The sequence below is a fragment of the Diadema setosum genome, chromosome 13 (genome assembly GCF_964275005.1).
Source record: "Diadema setosum chromosome 13, eeDiaSeto1, whole genome shotgun sequence".
NCBI classification, from domain to species: domain Eukaryota; kingdom Metazoa; phylum Echinodermata; class Echinoidea; order Diadematoida; family Diadematidae; genus Diadema; species Diadema setosum.
Genome location: NC_092697.1, coordinates 90,812 through 112,146, shown reverse-complemented (window position 1 = coordinate 112,146; position 21,335 = coordinate 90,812). Strand labels below are relative to the sequence as shown.

At 38.0% G+C, this 21,335-nt stretch overlaps 1 protein-coding gene across 1 annotated transcript; it reads left to right on the top strand.

Moving 5' to 3' along the window:
• The first annotated feature begins 923 nt into the window (after positions 1-923).
• LOC140236941 (G-protein coupled receptor-associated protein LMBRD2-like) lies at positions 924-20,981 on the top strand. Its single transcript, XM_072316881.1, has 12 exons — positions 924-1,097; positions 3,743-4,059; positions 6,770-6,937; positions 8,569-8,779; positions 9,267-9,416; positions 9,886-10,034; positions 10,727-10,976; positions 13,539-13,672; positions 14,345-14,453; positions 14,803-15,007; positions 15,716-15,889; positions 20,700-20,981. Exons 1-12 carry the CDS (start codon positions 924-926, stop codon positions 20,915-20,917), a joined length of 2,259 nt encoding a protein of 752 aa, XP_072172982.1. The 3' UTR covers positions 20,918-20,981.
• Positions 20,982-21,335: the final 354 nt, after the last annotated feature.

The following is a 21,335-nucleotide window of genomic DNA, read 5'->3' as shown; positions in this document are numbered from 1 at the left end:
AGGCAACTGAGTTGCTTTTATGCCATGTTTTTATAAAACGATTGTTCTTTTCAGTTTGACCTTGCATGCATGTTCAGTTATTTACTTATTTACCATGTACTATTTCGTGCTCTCTCTGTATATTATTGTATTTGTCATATACTTCGTCATTTGTATGTAAAAATCCCGCACTGAATTTCATGTAATGTTTTTTATTGGACGATTAAAATGAATTGAATTGAATTGAATTGAATTGAAATGTTATGAAAAACTCATAAGACAAAAAAAAAAAAAAAGTCAAAAAATCGAGATACGTAGTTCTGCCAAATCACAGCCGTACACTACCGGGTACTCTTCAGTCAGATGTAGTTATCAAATTACAGTTGACATAATGATCTAGATGAATCACAGTTAGTCTAAGATTTGTCATTCTGTGATTTGTCATTCAGGTGGAAGTGTCATACTGCAAGCGCTATTTGGTGTAGTATCACACTTCTTCATAAACAAAAAGCTGAGTTTCAACATTTCAGGAATTTTCCTTTTTTTTTTTCCATGTCTCTACAATTTATGTGCTTGTGTGTGTTTTCATTGTGTCAACATTTATATCAACTTGCCTCGGTATTTCCACTGCCCCTCTTAAATCAGTTGACTAATTAGTGTCAGATGATGACTACTTCTTCTCTTTGTTGGTCTTTTAACTCTGCAGGTTATCACCTTTACATCCACTTCAGTAGGAATCCACACAGATACAGCAAAACCTGAGTGAATGCTAACATCAAATAATTGGAAGTGTAGAGCTGTAGTACGTGTGCGTACAAGTTACATCAAGGAGAAAAATTCAGGACCTGGAAATCACAAGAATCCAATAATTGATGATCATCCAATGGTTCTTTTGATGAGATAATATTTATTTTGACGGTGAGGGAGAGAGTTGTTCTGTCACTATGAGTGTTGGGCCACTGGTGACAGAGATCCTGTGTGTCTTTGTGCTTGCGGCCTACCTTCTCCACAAGTATGGTGATTGGCGCAAGCAGCATCCTGTGGTTACCCTGACAACATTCGTCTCCTGGTATTTCTCACTCATCATTGTCTTCATCTTACCGCTGGATGTCACAACAGTGAGGATGATTTGTTTTGATGTATTGAAATGTTTGTATATTTTTTCTTTTTAATGAAACATGGTGTACCAGCAAATTTCTCTTGATTTGAAAGCTCCCTAAAGGACAAGTCCACATTCGTATACAATGTACATGAGATCTAAGAGAATGCTGCAATATAACACATCAGTGAAAGTTTGAGGAAAATCAGACAATCCGTTCAAAAGTTATGAATTTTTGAAGTTTTAATGCCACCATCGCTGGATGAGAAGACTACTACAGCTTGTGGTATTCAGTGTATGTAGCTCTCCCAAGGTCCTCTCGACCGAGTCACATTCAGTCATCAATTCGAACAGAAAGGGACTATTGGCAGAACCAAACGTTGCCCGAAGCCTGTTTTCAATACTTCAACTAAATGGTAAGTCTTCACATTGAAGAAATTTTTGGATTTTAAGTTGATATTTACCCGCGATACTAAATCTGTCATGATCCTGAATGCTACAATGCGAAGCCCCATTACGCTATGCGTATGGGGCTGCTGGTTGCAGTTAGCTATATGCGTATGGGGCTGCACACTGCTGGTCGCAGTTATCATGCAATAATGGTTTCGTACAATACGTGTACTACCTCGCCGCCGTACGGCGGCGGCTCTGGTACGAAACCATTATTGCATGACTACTCAGACATGAGAGCACTTTGGGGCGAGTAGGGTCTCACAGTGTTAGTTATATGAAAGGTACTTTAACCTGAAACACACTAAGACAAGGAAATTCAGGGAAACTTTTGAGGTACCAAAACTTTATATTATATCAAAAATCAGTTACAAGTCGAGGGAATGTGTATTTTTTTCAAAAACTTAAATTTTGTGAAATTCTCCTTATATTTTCCTTACAATTTGTATCGCTCTACACATGTGACATCATGTTTAGTCTTCTCATCCAGCAATGACTTCACAGAAACTTTAAAAGTTCATAACTTTTGAACAGATTATGATTTCCCTCAATCTTTCAGTTTTAAATCTTAAATTTTGTGAAATTCTCCTTATATTTTCCTTACAATTTGTATATCGCTCTACACATGTGACATCATGTTTAGTCTTCTCATCCAGCAATGACTTCACAGAAACTTTAAAAGTTCATAACTTTTGAACAGATTATGATTTCCCTCAATCTTTCAGTAATGTGTTCTACGTACTAATATTGCTGCATTGTCTCAATCCATATATATAAAGGTGAACTTGTCCTTTAAGCCGAGAAATATTACATTCTACAGAAGTGATGGGTTTGTTCTGCCTCTATAATTAATCGGATTCTGGAAGAAATGTTCATATGTGACTGTGCATCACAAAACCAACAAAAAGTCACCAGACATGGATTTGTAGTTGAGGACAAATTCTGAAAGAGCAGACTCTAAGCTTTAAAATAATGTATATTATACAGTTGTATGGATACAATGTAACTCAATTCCAATGGACTCCCCTATAAACCCATCTAAATATTGGAAAGAAAGCACTCACTCTGGAAAAGTGTGAGCTGAGAAAAGAGGCTCTGAAGTACAGGGTCTATTCAAGCATTTAGTCTTTACCAAGCTAGCTGTGCAATGAATGGGACAAAAAAAAAATCCAAACAAACAGAAAACAGAATGCAAACTATCTGAGCAACAACAATGAAGGGATTATCATATTAAGCTGAAATTGAGCAAGCTCTGCTTCTTGCCATAATTAATACCAACTTTCAAGTCATTATCACTATCTTTTCAAAAGTTCTCAAGAGTTGAAAGTGTATTAAAGAGTGTGCAAAGGATTTTCAAGAAATGAAAAGGGGGCATCTAGGACACACTACTCTAAAAAAAAAAAAAAAAAAAAAAAAAAAAAGAAATTGTAGAAATACTGCTGAAAACACACTTTCCATTTCATTTTATGATCTCAAACTTAGGAATAATGTAAAAGAAGAATAGCTCTTTCAAAAATCTTGAAAAACTCAAGATTGACTTGGTTGACCAATTTCACTCTTTTTTGAGTCCTCGCGTAAAGTCAAGGGGTGCGACTTTTTGTTGGGTTTGTGATGCATGGACACATATATAATGACAAGATTATGTTCACAAATAGCATGGAATCAATTTTTATGATGTATTAACTGAATCTGTGTTCCAAGTACCCGTATGTTAACTTGTTTAGCTCACAGTTCGTAGTTGTAGTTGTAGCTCAATGGCACAATGTACATGTGTATATACCTAAATGCAATGAACTACAGAATCAATTACAAAAACAACTGAGCACATCTTTACAACAATGTCATAGCAAATTTTTTTTTTTCAGCTTTGCTGATGAATTGCATAAATGTGGCTAAATTGGGCTGCAATTCAGCTTGCACTCACCCATGCAAACTGTATTTTTCATGCCAAAAATGAAAAATTTTGTTAAGTATGAAGTATACAATTTCGATGTAAAGTATCAAAATGTTCATCATGAACACAAGATGTTTTAGAGTCAGTTTTATGAGTATATGTGTAGATTGTGAAGTGCAAAATTATGCATTTTTAATAGCAGAGTTATATTTGTGTAATGAAGTTTAGGGAAAATTGTGAAAGAAGTTTGTCCAAACTTCATTAGATATTTCAAATGCCTTGTTCAAATTACTGTATGATACTTTTTTTTCTCCCTCCAGACATTCTATCTACAATGCATAAGAGATACTTCACCTGCAGCACCACACTCCACCCTTGCCTCTCCATCTCACTACCATATTTTGACAACAGAGAAGCAAATGAAACAAACACTGCCAGACCAAAACACAGAGCTGACTGGTTCAACAAAAATAATCCTAAATGGCACCACAAACCTGACAAACAAGGGTGATGCCATGAGCAGGAAGAGGAGGAATTCTCCTACAGAACAGTGCAAGAAGCCATGGAGTTATGTCCCAGAGAACATTTTGCCAACCATATGGAAGATTGTTTACTGGACAACATTTGTACTGACATGGTAAGTTTAATTGCTTCTTTGAACTCATTTCAGTCATGTGTATGCAGTGATTTCATAGTTTTTTGCAAATCTTTGTGAAGTGTAATATCTTCATGATTGTGTAGTATAAACTGACTGCACTGCCCATCACAGCAGATTATTATTTCGAAACTTGGTTATGTGGACTATGTAAGTCTTACAATTGTTTATCTCTGCCATCAAAATGATAACTGCATGGTGCTACATCGTATGTCAATTTGACACAAATGGAATAAGCTATGAGATGTAAATGCATACTCCCCCTAAAAAAACAAAACAAACAAACACACACACACACACACACACACACAAACACAAAACAACAACACAGGAGTTGTGGAAGACGAATTTTGAGCTTTCGGAGACCTATGCTATACTGTAAAACATGATATATTCGCGGCATTAATTTTTCGCGAATTGGAGCTGATGACCTCTTTTGCAGCATGAAATTTTCGCGAACTGCCACTGCGACTCACCTTCATTGCATATAGCGTAGACAAGAACTTTCACATGCATTTTGATTTCGCGAATCTTGGCACTCGCCACTTGGCGAATTTGGCTAGCGCCAAGATTTGCGAAATTGAAATGCTCAGGAACATTCCTTGTTTAACAGTATTTAGCTTTCAACCCAACACTTGCTATAGTTTATACCGTGCACTTTGGGACTGAGTGCTTTGCCCAGAGATTGATCATACTAATAGCTGGTGAAATATTTGCAGGCAGTTTGAAGGAGAAAATTAAAGTCAAACAGTTATGCAGCTGTACACCTCGTACACATAGTTTAAAACACCGCAGGAAAAAAAATAAAAGCATGTACACTTTATGCACTGACCTTCTGTGGTACAAATACATAGTCACTGTTCATGTTCATGGATATCTCCCTCTCTGTATGTGGCAATGAAGATATCTAGAGATATTGTGTCTGGTAGAAGGTCTTGCTCTTTATCATTGCATGTTGTGAAATCCTTCATCATGTTTAGTGTAGAAATCCACTCTGAATATGACCTTACAATGGAGAGCACACACCTATTGAAAACTGTGTGTACATTTATTGGTCTAGAATAGATTTTCATCACAAGTGTGCAAATTAGTTTAAATATGACTTTTATCAACAGCTGGCATCTATAGGCTCTCACTGAAGCTGTTTTCAGCCATAAGCTGCATCAAAAAGATGATTGCAGGCTACAAAAGGTGGTACTCTCTTCCTCTTACCCATGGAGTTCATATGATTATTTCCCAAACTTTCATCTTTTGTTGTTTAATATTTTTTTTATGCCTCCGCCATAAAGTGTCGCCCAAGGCATAATGTTTTCAGGTTGTCTGTCCGTCCATCCATCCATCCTTGCTTCCTTCCATCGTTTTGTTGTCCCTAATCAATTTTTTTGGACAGTGTAGCTTAAGAACCATTAGAAGTATCCAAATGAAACTTGGCATATACAGGAGAATCCTGTTATTTATAACAAGATCGTCGGTTCCAGGTGATTTTTCTCGTTATATCTGGGCAGATTCTCATTGTCAAAACACATGTGGAAAGTACACTTTATGTAAACACGTTCTGTTAAAATTGAGTTTCATGTACATGCATTGAATAATACTGATGACATCATGTTGATGAACAGAAAAACAAAAGATGCGACTCGGAAATGCGAGAGCATTCTCGCGATAATTACAATTACAATTTGTTTTTTCTCGACGTTTAGTATGGAATGTTTCAGATTTGGCAAATCATATGTTGTAGATGGATCTGCCTTTTTTTTTTCAGTATGCTAATTAATCTACACATCTGAGAAGAGACAGATTAAGACAAATTTATGCAACTAGGGAGATCATTGCGCTACCAATGCTGCGTGTAGCGTAACTCGCGTGGATTGGAAGCTGTGACTAAAGTTTTTTAATTTATCTTTCATTCGATGAAAAATTTTCGATATAAATCACATGTACATGTATTATGGTGAGAGTTTAATCGCAATTTAAGGTCGAAGGTCAGGTTAAAATGCTAAAATTTCACTTTTTATGCTGAAATTAAACTATTGAACTCCACACCTTGATGATTGCTCAAAGTTGTACACTTAATAAAACTAGAGTTATGGGTGCATTACTGCACAGTGATTTTGTAGGGAAAGTTTTTGACCATGATGTCAAACGTCGAGGGAAAATGTTAAAATGCCACGGTATTATTTCCCATATATTTTGACTTGCTCTCTTAAACAATTTAGCCATCCATCCAAATGAAACCAAGTTCAAGGAAAGTAAACACATTTTTGACAAACATGTCATTTAAATTTTTTTGCCAATTATGTGAAATTGTCGTCTCACATTGTCAAGATGTATTCAAGACCTTTTGGGAGAACCATGCATTATAGCAGAGACGTAGGTGTACCAGTCGCCACAGCAACATTTGTAGATTTTTTGTGTGTCATGAACTTTGCCTGATTTAAGTACTGTGCTTAAATAAATTCTACAGCGTTGAGCTATGACTGCAAAAGTCACACCACATTCACAATTTGTACATCAACTAAAGATGCCGGTCAAGTTTGAATATTGGTGAAATGCAACAAGGTCAAAGGTCTAACAGTCAATGAACTTACATTGAAAAACATTAGATACTCATAAATTTTGATATGCAGGCAATACATTGCTTGCCATTTGTCTTACATTTTCTTTTCCTTTTTGTTTTTGTCTCTCTTTCTAGGCTGATCATGCCATTTATGAAGTCTTACACAAATGCAGGGGACTTCACTGTCATGGGGAAATTGAAGACAATTATGGTTCAGAATGCCATCTGGTATGGCAGCTACCTTCTCATTTTTGGAGTTCTGCTTATCTGTGTTGCTGCCAAACCAGAGCTCCACCTTAGTGGGTAAGGGGAGTCCAACACCATACAGCTTTGGTACTTACTATAACAGCCGATTTGTCATCTCCCACATGTTCCACAAGTGCCATATTTTCTCTTTTAGAGTGACATGTTATTTTATATTTAGGCTGTTCATGTAGAAGTTATTCCAACCTATCTGAATATTTTAGGATATTAAAATTGAAAATTGAAGGGGATTGCAAAAACTGGAGTAGGGCAATTCCGCGGTTAGTAACGTTACATTTGAACAAATTTAGATATTTGTTTTTACCACTAAATTACCATTTATTCATTTCAAGTCAAAATTATGTCAAAAACATGTTCATCCTTCCCAGGTTTATGATACAGAAAAAAATGAACTCAATCCAAGAAATATTAGAATTGCTATAGCAACTTAAAGGGCTGGTTAGTAACGTTACGAAAAAAGGACATGACAAAAAAATCAATGTTTTGTAACAAAAAGTGTGCAAAAATTCAAGTTACTTCAAACAAAATGTTGCATTAATTTCAATTATTGCATCATGACAAATGTTCATGCATATTTTTTTAGCAGTTTGACCGATAACTTTTTAGCTAGACCCCCAAAAGCATGGTTAGTAACGTTACGGTTAGTAACGTTACATTTGTCCGGAGTAATTCCGCAGGTCATTTCACCCTTTTGTAATTGACAAAATGTCACATGACTTCTGGAGTATTTAAATGTATTCAACTTTTACCCTTTAGCAAAACTTTGAGGAAAAAATTTCAAAGGAACCCACTGTAATTTGCATTTAAGTGAATTTCAGCGTCCCCAGTCCCACATGTACATTTTAAATGATGGTTTTAGATCTCTCAAAATCAATAAATACGAAAAATAAAATCTACTGAATTTAAAAGACCCTAATGATTGGTGAACATCCATGGCATTAGTTGATACCTAGATTAAAGGGTAAGATAAAGAGGCACATTTCTTTTATCCATGTCACGTCCACCTAACTGCGGAATTGCCCAGTAGAATAGTTTATTTATTTCAAGTATTATAAAAAAAGAAGAAATGTTGATTTCCTGAATGTTGGTACAGTTACTGATTATTCCGCAGCTGCCCCCAAACTCCTAAGACTCATGGTTTGCATTGAATGACTTTCAATTCATTTTTTTTTTATTCTGTTTTTTTTTTCATTCTGTTTTTTTTTTCATTCTGTTTTTTTTTTTCATTTTTTCATTCTGTGGTTTTGTTTTGTTTTGTTTTGTTTTGTTTTGTTTTGTTTTTTTGTTTTTTTGTTTTTTTTTGGGGGGGGGGGCTAAAGGAGAAAGAAAGATTTAGAAAAGGAATTGGATGTCTTTGTAGAATTTTATGTAAGATCATAGGAGCTTTGTATATGATGAGAAGTTGTAGTAAATTAAAATACAAGTACATGTATAGTGTTTGAAGCAATCCAGCAGGATGAGCAACTATGATTTCACCAGGAGACATTTGTATGAGGTAAGATGTCTTTTTTAAATGTGTCGGGGAAATACTGTCTAGTGTGGACACACTCGGTTTCCTCTTGTTAAAGTTAAGGACTAGAAAGATAACATACAAACACACAAACAGGAAATATAACATACAAAAATGAGGAGGAATAAATACGTGAACACAAGTGATATTCTGTCCCCAGCCAACAGTTACAGGTTATTGGAATCACAGCCAGCAATACATGGGGACTCTTCCTGCTGGTACTGCTACTTGGCTATGGCCTGGTGGAGGTACCCCGACAGTACTGGATGGAGTCCAAGCAAGGTTACCTCCTCCACCACACCTACTTCTTGCTTGCCAAACTCAGTACAGAGAAGTCTGAGGCAGAGGAAAACCTGGAGGACATCCTTGAGGTGGGTCAGTCAGTGAGGAATGGGATTTGGTTGCATTACAAAACCGGTCATCATGGCTTAAACTTTGCATCATATCAATTATCATACATAACTCTTACCAAGATTTTATTTTGTTGGTTGCAAATACTGAGCATTTGTAGTATTTGGCTATTTTAGTAGCTGAACCAATACATTATTCACTTGTTAAAACTGTTTTATACAGAACAGGATCCAGTCCATGCAACCTGTTCAAAAAAAAAAAAAAGAAAGAACAAAAAAAAAAATGAAGATTTTCAGGTCCCCAATTATTTTTGTTATATATAACCTAGCCTTAACTTCATTTTGAGTTTTGTAGTGTATATGACATGGGTAAAGTAATGTGTCCATGATCAAAGCAGATTGTGGATTGATTGGACAAAGTGATGATAAGACATTCAATTTCCTTATTTAAACCTTTTGAAGGAATTGAATTCCATTGTACCTCCTCACCCATATAATACTCCTACAGGACATTAGGCGAGCCTCTGATGCAGTGAGGTACAACCATCCGTTGCGCAAACATGTCAACACTGTTGTTTCTAAATGCCCAGAGGAGTTCCAGGATTCCTTGACTAAACACCTTGATGACTATCAGGATTACGAGCAGCAACAGATACAGGTGGGCAGATGTCTGAGATACACCCTAGACAGTGTTAGTGATTGGGATTCCCACTTCATTGTATTGTTGAGCCAGCCTTTTGAAAAAAGGAAATTATGTACAGAGGGGCAGTGCACACAAGACACAGAGAATCCCTAACAGGTTTCTTTATGTGTCATCATCAAAATGCTTGAGCAAGTTTTGTTCCAAATGTAAAAAAAAAAAAAAAAAAAAAATTGTCATGATAATAGGTGAAGGTAAAGAATGAAGCTAGCTCAAGAATTATGGGAAGATGTAATATACATTAAAAAGAATTCAGTGGGATGTTGTTTGTTAATAATTAGTTGGCTGCTAGAGAGGTTGGCATTAGTCCATGGATTTGTAGATATATTTGCTTCCATGTGGATGGGGAATACTTGAAAATTGTATCATAAATTGAAAGTAGCAACTAGGGTGACATGTATGTGTATTGCTTCTGTGTCTCTGTCAGCCTCCATCAGAGAAGGAGTTGGTTCGACTTCACAGCAAAGTGATCTTTGCCATGCAGGCCAAGCATCGGGCTGACACCCAGTGGAGGGTGCTGGTCAATAAGGCTTTCTTTTATGAGGATCTCCAGCGCAATGAGAAGAGCTCTAATCCGTGAGTGTTTCCCATTTACAGTGTTCCTAGCTGTCTAACATTAACTTGCTGGAATGTTATACTTAAAATATTCAGTTAATTATCATTTATTATTATTATTATTATTATTTTTTTTTTATAAAAGCCAGTGGTGTATGGCTGTTAGCCTGATGTCATGTGTCTCGCAGCTTGTACAATAAAACACTCACTTTTGACCATATGACTGAAATTGGCATGACAAAAGTGTGAAGGGAACTGAAGGAAGCTTTTCAACTTAATGAACAGTGCACTCTGCCAGACAATGAGAAATCTGTGAACTTTTTGTGATATGTGGAAAAACAAGGATGGTCTGCTCATTTACACATGATATTAACAGAGAACAGTGTCTGACAAGACAGTTTCAGAGAATCAGTTTCTATCACTTCTTCTCTTCATCTTACAACCTGTATTTATGATTACCTCAAAGGAAAGTCTTGAAAAAAAAAAAACCCACACAAACATTCCCATGAGTAATATCTTATTTGATATCACTTGCAATATTTGATATTCATGAATGCATTGCTCCTTTCATGTAAGAGATAGGAATTTAACATTTCATACCAATGTGCATGATCTTACAGCTATGAGCTGTATGGAAAAGATGCATAAATTATTGTATGTATGTATGTATGTACAATGTATGTTTGTATGTATGTATTATGTCTGATACACAGTCAATTCAGGCACACCTTTGACCCCAACTTCAATGCTGTGGAGCGGATGGTGTGCACACCAACAGTAGAGTGGTATTGGCGTTTGTGGTTTCTTCCTGTCGCCATGAAGGTCCTAGCGGTCATCTTGGCTCTCTTTTCCCTCATGGTCATCTGGTCAGAGATGACCTTTTTCAGCATCAAGCCAGTCCTCTCCCTTTTTGCCATCTTCGTGGACAAAGCAAATGAAAATTATAATTTCTTGTGCATTGAGGTAAGATTAGTATGAGATATATGTTCAGGGCCCCATTGCATACAACCATACAACTCTGGTAAATTTACAATCAATAGAGACTCTGCAATCAATGGTAACTACCATAGCAACACTGTTCCATTTAGTCAATTAAAGCCACAAAATCACTGATGGTTACTATTGATTGCAGAGTTATCATTGATTACAGTTTAAATAGCATATTGTAGTTTTATGCTATGGGGCCCAGATGTAAACAAGTCGTCCTGTTATCATTTGTTGAGAGATTTCTTCAGTCATCACTAGAAGTTGTTGACAGACATACTAACCAGCATGTATCATAAGGATGTGAGTTTCCACCCTGCTAGAATCATAGCTTTGTAGCCTTTAAAGCTCTCCTTTGATAATTTGCTTTAAAGGTTATCAGTAGGAAATAAACTTTTTCTTGGGACAGAAAGAAGTGCATGTTAAGATACACTGTCTCTTGTTTGTTCTATTCAAATGTGTGCATCAAAGCGTTTGCTCATAGGTCAAATTTGACTCCAGTTGAGATTCTTTGGCTGTTTGTGTACTTACATAAAGATCAATGATAAAGCTGTACACAGTTTGTTATGGTGATTTGAGTCAGGCCCGCCTTCCCATGGCATGGTATGCCCGTGCCCCTGGGTCTTTATGAAATCAGTTCAGAGTTTATAGCTCATGTGCACTTTGGTACAAATGACCTTTCATTTTCTTTAGTTGGTTAGGCACTTCACTTGTTTTGGAAGTGACATAATGCATAAACTTGCCCAATGTAACAATTTATGGAATTCATCAATTCTCGCTATCGCCAATGACGTAAAAAGTACCCGGATGTTGATTTAAGCGTCATTTACGGTGCATTATGGGATAGTCCGGTAGCAAAGTCACTTCCGTTCGTACGCTCGTGATACGTGACTAATGCTATTTACACACACAACCGACTGTATTCTACGTGTATTTCCTGTTTTCTCGACTTGAATTACAGCTTAATATGATTTGAAATTTCTCCATTCGTAAGAAATTGCTGTTAATACAACTTTTGGTTGTTGCTACGAAGCTGCCATGTGTTGTTCGCACGACAAGAAATGAAAAAAATCTGCAGAAATAGGACCCTTACTGGCACGCGAGACGTGACGTGGCCGCATGGGTGAAGTTTGCGGGTGACTCCACAGCGCAGTACATGCACGCGCGACTTACTACTAGTAGTGGTAGTAGGCCTAGTGCCTACATACTTACTTGGAAGAAGTTGCTTCGGAGACACGATAACTTCGAGATCACGGTTCGTTCCCGATTGTGTTTGCGACATTTCGACAGAGAACAAATAAAAAAAAAAAAAGATGGGCATTCCATGACGATATCCAGGTGGGTGAATATTTTCCAGCATATTTTCAGCGTATGCAGAGATGACTGATCTGTGATGTGCACATCAAGCAGTACGCTGTACCGGTATGTGTTAGCTTATGCGTGCAGTGGTGTATGGTGCATGCTAATGCAAGGCCGGCTGCCGGCATAGGGCAATGCATGTAGGGACTACAGTGTACGAGTATGACAGGCCTGGCCACTCGCTGGCTCGGGCGGTACAGCCGCCTATATACTGTACTAGTATCCGTGGTCGGCGCGGTGCTATAGGTAAGGTATATGTACGCGCACGCTAGCGCTGTGCAAATTATGCCCCACGCCGGAAGTACCCTTGCTACGAAGTGCACTAAATCTGGACGAAAAAGCCACGTCCGGGTACTTTTTACGTCATTGGCGATAGCGAGAATTATGTTAAAAGATGAACTTGCGTTGACCAGGCGACCAGAATGGTCTGTCAATTAACACCGTGGAAAGCATTCATTGCATTATTTTATGAGCAATCTCTTTTTATTGATATTGGAAACTGCCACTTTTGCTGTCAGGTGGTTGTGCTGGCAAGTACCATTTAGGATTACTTGAATAATCATTATATCCCTGATGCTTATCTCGGTGAATGAAAAAAACAACCCCAGCATGCCCTGTTGGTATGATTGACCTTTTTCTGTTTATATGCAAAGTGAAACCCTGAACTGTCTTTAGTATTGCAATACAGGTTCACTAGAGGGAGCTTCCTTCTGAGGTACTTAAGACTGCTGCTCTTGATATACACCCTTCTTCTGAAACCATCATTTATCTCCAGGCCATCCTGCATGTGTTTATAATGCGTACATAATGAAAACAATGCATTTGTATTTTGGGGGTATTGACATCATTTGAGTTCGTAGGATCTCATATAGGGATTTCTGTTCTGTTTTGCCTTGAAACTTGTAATGATGATATGATCTGTTTTGAGGCGTTGCCAAATGCAGGCAATCAAAGAATGTGAAAACGAGATTCAAGCAGTGCTTCATGGCTGACTACCCTAATGACTCCATGAGTAGACTTTTGCCATAGTTCCTACGTTTACCCTTCTTTTCATGCAGTATACCTGTTGGCAGTTTGTTACTACACTAATCAGTGCTGCTTTAAGACAGATCAAAAAAATTAAACATTTGATTATACTAGTTTTCAACTTGATCTACAAATTCCTTTTCATCCCTATCTCAGGTACTGTGCATCCTCATCATTGCGTACCTGTGTGTTTGCTCCTACTACACTGTGTTTAAAGTGCGCGTCTTTAATTTTTACTACCTGGCTCCTCACCACCAGACAGATGAAAACAGTCTCCTTTTCTGTGGCATGTACGTATACCATTCCTCAGTGGTAGAGACAACATGGAATATGTGTCTGTGTTCGGGTAAGGGGCGGATTTAGGAAATAAGATGATGATAAATGTGCTATAAATTGGCTTGGAAATGTACATACCTAATACACTGCAAACATGATTGTTACTGATCTTTTAGGAGGAATTGATTCACCTTCCTTAGGATAGGATAGAAAATGATGCCCTTGTTCTTCTCTTGAGCAAATCTATCACAAAATGATAAGCAGAGTCCTCACAAATGTCTTTGTCAGTGAGCATTATATATACAGAGTGTAGCAATGGAGAAGAGTAAGATTCAATGAATATTAAACAGTTCTGTGTGAGTGACAGGATAGTGATAGCTGTATAACATGATGTTACCATAGCAACAATCTTAGATTGCCTGTATGATATCTTATTGAATGACATACTAACATTCAACTGATCACCTTCCTCAGAGTTTGTGCAGAATCAGCGTACTTTGCTTTGAGGTATCGTTTGTGTGCTTCGTTTTGCTTTATTTGCATGTTTTTATGTCGGGGCTTTTAGTGCATATAGCTAATGGGGTCTTATTAAGATTGTGCATCAGACCACTGAAGATATTGGCCCTTGGTATGTCAAATTAAAAGTCTGCCATATTCACTTTGTCATTCCCATATTTCCTGGCCAGGATGCTTTGTCGCTTGACTCCTCCGTTGTGCCTCAATTTTCTCGGAATGATCCACTTGGATGATCATGTTACTGGCAAGGAGAATCTAGTTGAGACATCCTACACATTGGTGAGTTTTGGAAAAATTATTTTTTTAATGTGAACCAACAAAGAGGAGATATGCCCAGTGATGTGAAAGTTTTGTCCAAGGAGAGAAACAGAGACAAGAATAGCTTTTTAAACTTGCATTTGTAGTCCTCAAACTACAATTATCGAGGGCCTCTTATTGTCTTACTTCATGCTGCTTATTTTTTTTTTTCATTTGATATCAGGGTCTGTCAGATTTTATCATTGCTATATTGCTACTCAATATTGATATGGTGGTCATGCTGGTGTGTACTTATGTATCTGTGTGTAGATATTCTCAAATACATTGAGAAACTACAATCAATGTCTCCCACTTCTTTATATGATGACAGATAATGGGTCGTCATATTGACGTGCTGCCCTTCATGGCGTCTGGTTTCTACATCTACTATCCTATCCTTGTGGCCCTGCTCTGCCTTGCTACTTACTTTGACCTGGGAAGCCGCTGCCTCTCCTGCCTTGGATTCCAACAGTTTGTGGGTGATGATGACATGACCAATGACCTGGTGGATGAGGGTAGAGAACTTATGAAGAGAGGTCAGTTTGTGCTCTGTGACTTATTTGGGGTAGGAGGCAGGGGCAAGAAATGCACTTTCCATGTATCTGCAATGACATCTTTTAAAACTCTTTGTAGAGATACCAGTTGTCACACCTGTACAGTCTAAAGTGTGACGTTTACATGTGCAGTGTCTGTTGTCCAAAATGAACATGGCTTTGTTGAAGAACTTAGAGTAATTGAATTTCGTAATGACAGTGTTGCAAACTACAGAGAGATTTTTTATTTTTTTTTTTTTGAGAAAGCAAAGCAATGCGACTGTTATTATAGGAATTAAAACTGAAAAATGTGAATATTTTGAGAGCAATGCATTTACTCCAGGGAGACCAAGAACAATTTAGTCTGAAGACATTACATTTACTTTGGGAGGCCCATAATTCATAATTTCAGAAGGAATTCATTAAGTTTTTTTTTTTTTTTTTTGCTTTGTTTTGTTTTGTTTTGTTTTTTACAGAGGTACTGCAAAATCTTCTTGAATAAAGCACTGGAAATTGTTCCCTCCCATTTTTTTTTTTTTTTTTTTAACCCAGGGCACAGGTTAAAAAACAAAAAGAAGAAAAAAAAAACTTAAAGAATTAAACATAATGGCAAATTCTAAAAACCGCATTAAATGATGAATGCATCATTTCTTTCTTGGTAATTAGCAAGAAGAATCATATTTATCTTCTTCTTTTTTCTTTTTTGAGTAGAGCGTAGAAAGAAGGAAAGAGCAGCCTACAGTGAAGAGAGGAAAAAGACTTTCTCCAAGTTCAGCATGCAGGACACTGCGGAGGCCAATCGTAACAGTCGACGGTTCAACAACCGAGGTTCAGACAATGATGGCAACACAGGAATGGCTAGTTACAGCACTGGGTCCTCCAAAGGTATGTTACCAGTCATATGATTCATGGTAGGTCATTACGTACACTATTTTGAAGCATGTTTTTCAGTTTAACCCTAACCAGGCCGCGAATATTTTTTTCGTACATGGAAACGCTATGGGACATGAAATTTTGAAGTGGGCAAGCGCGTGGACTTAACTAAAACTAAAACTGTATAGCTTGGCCAACTTGTACACAATGAACGGACTCGACTCACACAGGCCTACTCCTACTCCAATCAATGAACAACATGCAGGAAATTGAACTGTTGCTTGCGATTGCTAGTAGCTAGCACTACAACACACATAGCACTCTGTACATTGGATACAACAAATCACGCTCACATATCACGTATGTCTAATTGACTAACCAGTTTGAAAATGCAAAATTAGACTCTACCGAAGTTCGGTCTACTATTATTAGTGACCGGCGACAACGGTTTCAGGCAAAAGTCGGGAATTTTGAAAATGCATTTTTTCACTGAATCACATTGCCCATTTCCTAAGCTTTGCATTGATATAAAACACTTGAATTCTTCGGCACCATAAGTGGGCATAGAAAGAGAAATAAAATGCACTTTTTAAGTTGTTAGCCTGACAAAATTGCGAGAAAATAGGCTTTGAAGATTCACCTCTTTCTCAAAGACAATGTCCGAGCGGCGATGCGAGGGGAGAATCACCCATCCGTACGATGGTGCCAATCGATGTTAAGCCCCGCCTCTAGCAACCATATCGCCTTCTGATTGGCTCACTGAGAGAGTCAAATTTCCCGGGCGCCTTCCTCGGAGCTCAGCGTATGGAGCCGAAAACAATGCGTTTCGCTCGGGTTTGTTTACCAGTGGTACGTCTTTCAAGATGGCGAATACGATAATTGCACGTATGGGAGTGTACATGTACATGACGTGTATGGTGCACGTATTACGCAATGGCATCTACACGCCATGACTGTGCATAATGTAACAGGAGCGGTGGCGAATCCACACATTTACAAATCGCGTTTTCATTGTGGTTGATTTGTCTTTATCATTGGCGACCCTTTTGAAAGCAGAATTGCTAGTGCTGGCAAGGGCCATGCTTGAATTAAAAAAAAAAAAAACACGACTCGTTAGTTTGGTGCGATTTTGACGTGTAGTATTTGAATATAATAATTATTGGTCACATGTGACTGCACCTTTCCTCTTATCTGCCTTCCATTGAGTCAGTCTGCTGTCATAATCTTTACTACATGTACAAGTAGACACATTTGAGAATATTTAGTTTTCTTTTCACACGATTATGTCATGCTACACGATTTTTGTTTCACTTCCATTGTCGAACATTGCGGTAGAATAGTTTGGAAAGCCACACGAAGAGCACGCACTGCAGAGCGAGCGTATAAACCACTATAGCAAGAACAATGGAGCATGTAATCGTGCACGCGTGGACAAAGCATTCCCCACACGCTGCAACTGGTGTCTCCGAAAGCCGAATTATGTAAATGTATGCGACGCACCAGCCAATCGCATGCGAGACCGTGCGCCGTAGCAACACTGGGGATATTGGCGCGGTGTTCGAAAGAAGCTCGAAACTGACGAGTGCGATCCAACATAGGGTGCTTAAAATTCCATTTTTGATAGGAAAAACTTAGTCTTATGCTATGAAATTTAGTGTAGATGTAGAAAACATATCAAAGATTCGATTTCTGCAAAAACCCTAAATCGACAAAAATAATGGTCAAAATCTTTGTACCCCGCCTAGGAGGGAATTTGCTCTTGCGACTTTTGCCTGAAACCGTTGTCGCGGGTCACATTAGTTTACATGTGGATTGGTAATGATCTTATCATTGTAATTCGTAAGTGCATTCAAGATGCTCGAGTCACTGGCAGCACTGAGAAGTCGATTGTGAATACACTGCACATGTCCGCTTTATAAATCATAGCCAAGTAGAAGTACGGAGTAGGCCTACTGTGGAGGCGGTGTATACGAATACTACATGCAGTAGTACCCGATCAGCAAAAAGGTCGTGCAAAAGATTTCGGAAGAGCTCTTATTCGGTCATCTATGCATGTACAAATAGTGGTAATGTGGCATCAATTCCAAGCCTATGGCTGTAGAGGTTGTGACTTGTAAAGTTGTACATTTCACGCGAGCTACGCGTGTGCCTGCTCTCCTATACGCCGCCGGCTGCCCTGGATGACAATCACCGCGCGAGCTAGCTAGCAGCGATATATGCTCTCCGCTCGCTCCCCGCATATTTCCAGCGGGGTTACGTATAGTAGGGATGAACTGCGAACACTGACCGACTGCGAATCGAATGTAATTGAATGGCGAGCACGTACGTACCCACACAGTGATCACACGTGATCATGTATGTACATATGTACAGTATGCGAGTCCATTCATTCTGTACAAATTGGCCAAAGCTATAGAAATTTTCAAGTCCATGCGCTTGCGCACTTCAAAATTTCAGCTAATCTTATGAATAATTCATGTCCCATAGCGTTTCCATGTACGAAAAAAATATTCGCAACCAGGCCGGGCTTTTTTGGGTGTTCTCTGGCCCCCCCCCCCCCCCCCCCCCCGAGATCTCGGCCGCAATCGCCATGAAAATTGGCACATACATTACCTGTGGCATAATCTACCAAACTATACAAAAAATTGAAATTTTTGTCATAATGGTTAATTATGCTAATATATGCATAAAATCATACTTTTTGCTCTAAATCAGAAATTAAAGCTCCTAGAATCCTAATTTTTGGTGATAACATTCTTTGTAGCATTCCTAACAATTTACTTGAAATAAAAATACGGTATCAAAATCAATGTCTTTTATATTTTATTGTATTATGAATTTCTTATGTATTTCTTTGTTTTTTCGACCTTTTGTTTTATCACTTTTTTTTTGCAAAATTTATGACAGAACCTATTTCAAGCATAATTATGCTAAAATTAATTATTTTCAGCCTATGAAAGTGAAAATAATCATATCTTTATGAATACGAAGAGAAAACTCTATTTGCTTAGACTTTATACACAAAATCACGTTTTTTGAGCCATTTTCGGTCTGACAGGCATGTATAAAAGGTTATGCAGCATCGTAACGGTATGCACGACTTTCGCAAAAATGGTGTCAAAAGATGCACGAGACTTAAAAGTAAAAAGTCAGCCAACGGCGCGGTCAAAAAATTTCGCGCAGCGGAGTAGTCGCGAAAAATGTTGAGGGGGGAGTGATTCAACCCCCCCGGGCCTTTTTAGGGTCAAATGAAGAATCACTGTAATTTCACTTGAAAAACACTACTGTACAGATTTGTGAGTTGAAGAAATATGGCTTAACCAAGCAATGTGTGCATAGTAATGGAAACTAAGGTACTGTAAATAATGTGTAGTTTGAGAATATACAATAAATTGTAGCTATGTGCACTGACTGTTATGCATTCCCTTGAGGAAATGGGAAGAAATGTAGAGAAACAGTAATATTCTCATTTCCCCCCTCCAAAATGCTGAAATCTCCTCATTCATATTTTTGAAGGTTAGCATTGTCTCTTCCTAACATAACCCTAAGTCATACCTTATGAGTCTATGATGTCTATTTGTGATGCCCAAATACATTAATGAACATATGAAAACAGTATACTCAGAAATGTGCACCTCACCAAGTTCCCTCAGATTAGTACTCCAACATTACATGGCTATACATGTCTAGGGAATTTTCCATGTGCGAGTTGTGTTTAGATTGTATCATAGAACCATTAACCCTATTCTAACTGGGGGGGGGGGGGGGGGTCAAATTGACCCCCCCCTCGACATTTCGTGCCACGATTCCGCAACGCGCAAAGATTTTGCCGCGGCGTTTTGTGACTTTTTTCATTGAAGTCTCCCGCATATTTTGAGACCAAATTTGCGACGTCCGGGTACACCATTCTGAAGTTACGCAATGTTTTGCATATGCATGTCAACCCAAAAACAGCTCAAATTCATGATTTTGTGTGCAAATCCAATGCAAATTGTGTTTTTTTTTGTTTAATTGATATGAATTGGATTATTTCATCTTTTAACCATTGAAATTAATTAATTCTAATGTAGATCAGCTTGGAAAAGTGCCTGCAACAAATTTTGGCAAAAAAACAATAGAAAACAAAAGGTCGAAAAAACAATAAAATACATAAGAAATTAAAACAATACAAAACAAAAGAAACTGACTTTGATTGCCCTATTTTTTTATAAGAAAATTGTTTGATATGTCTTGAGGAACTCTGACACAAAAATTTAGCAATCCTTCAATCTTTTTAATGGAGTTATAGGTGAAAATATGATTTCATGTCTTAATTTGCATAATTAATTTATTAAAAAATATAAAATCAAATTTTTTCTATTGTATGACCATATAATCTTGTAGTTGACATCCGGCTCTATGTACAGGCAAAATTTTGCGGCGATCGCGCGATCGGCGGCCGAGATCTGAAGGGGGGGGGGGGGGGGGGGGTCAAATTGACCCCCCCCCCCCCCCCCCAGTAAAAACGATTTGAGCACATCCACTGTATTTTACCATCATGATGGTGTAGTTTGTTATGAAAGAGGATCGCTACACATTGGATAACCCAGTAGCGGATCCAGGCAGGGGTGCACTGGATGTGTGCCCCCCCTTTATTTTTTGTTTAAACAAATAAGATAAAGATTAAAAAAAAATAGAGGGGGACACGTGCCTCCCCTTTATTTTGTAAAGGCGCCACCCTTTATGGAATTCCTGGATCTGCCCCTGATATCCAAGTGCAGTGTTAGAGTGAAATCTTCTGTTAAACCTATAACATGCTCTCTCATTTTATTTGGACCATCAGCAAAATTTACCAGGCACCAGCAAGCAGAAGACAAAGTAGAAATTCTAGCTGATGCTGAGCCAATTGATTACAACGAAGAACATGCCTCGCAGTACATGGAAGACTTGAACAGTTTTTCAGGCCGTAATCAGGCAAGTAATGGAAGAGCAGCACCACCGAGACGTGGTCCAAGCTTCAGTGTAAATGCCAAACCTAAGAACATATTTGATGATGTCTAGTTGTGTGTTGTAGAAAGAAATGGGATATTGATATTAAGTATTATACGTACAGTCTGTGCAAGTGTACTGCATTATCTCGTGTTCATTTCTGTTCCAGATCATAGTGTTGTGGCGTACACAGTGCTCAGCAAGCCTCAAGTCTCAAAGTTTTTGAGAAGTTGCGAAAATTGTGAAGTAATTATGATAATCACAATGTTGCTTTTGGTTGGCAAATTGGAATTTAGCACTTATGACCATCTGTTAACAGACTTTGGTAAAGTGTTCACTTTAATTGCAGTAGATCAAATGGTGGTATTCATGAAAGTAGATTAATTTCTTAAGTTTTTCAGGATAATGTTATTATTTTTTCCCCCCATTTTACATGTATCAAGTGTAGAAATTTCCTTAATGCACAGACTATTTGAAGTCATGTGATGAA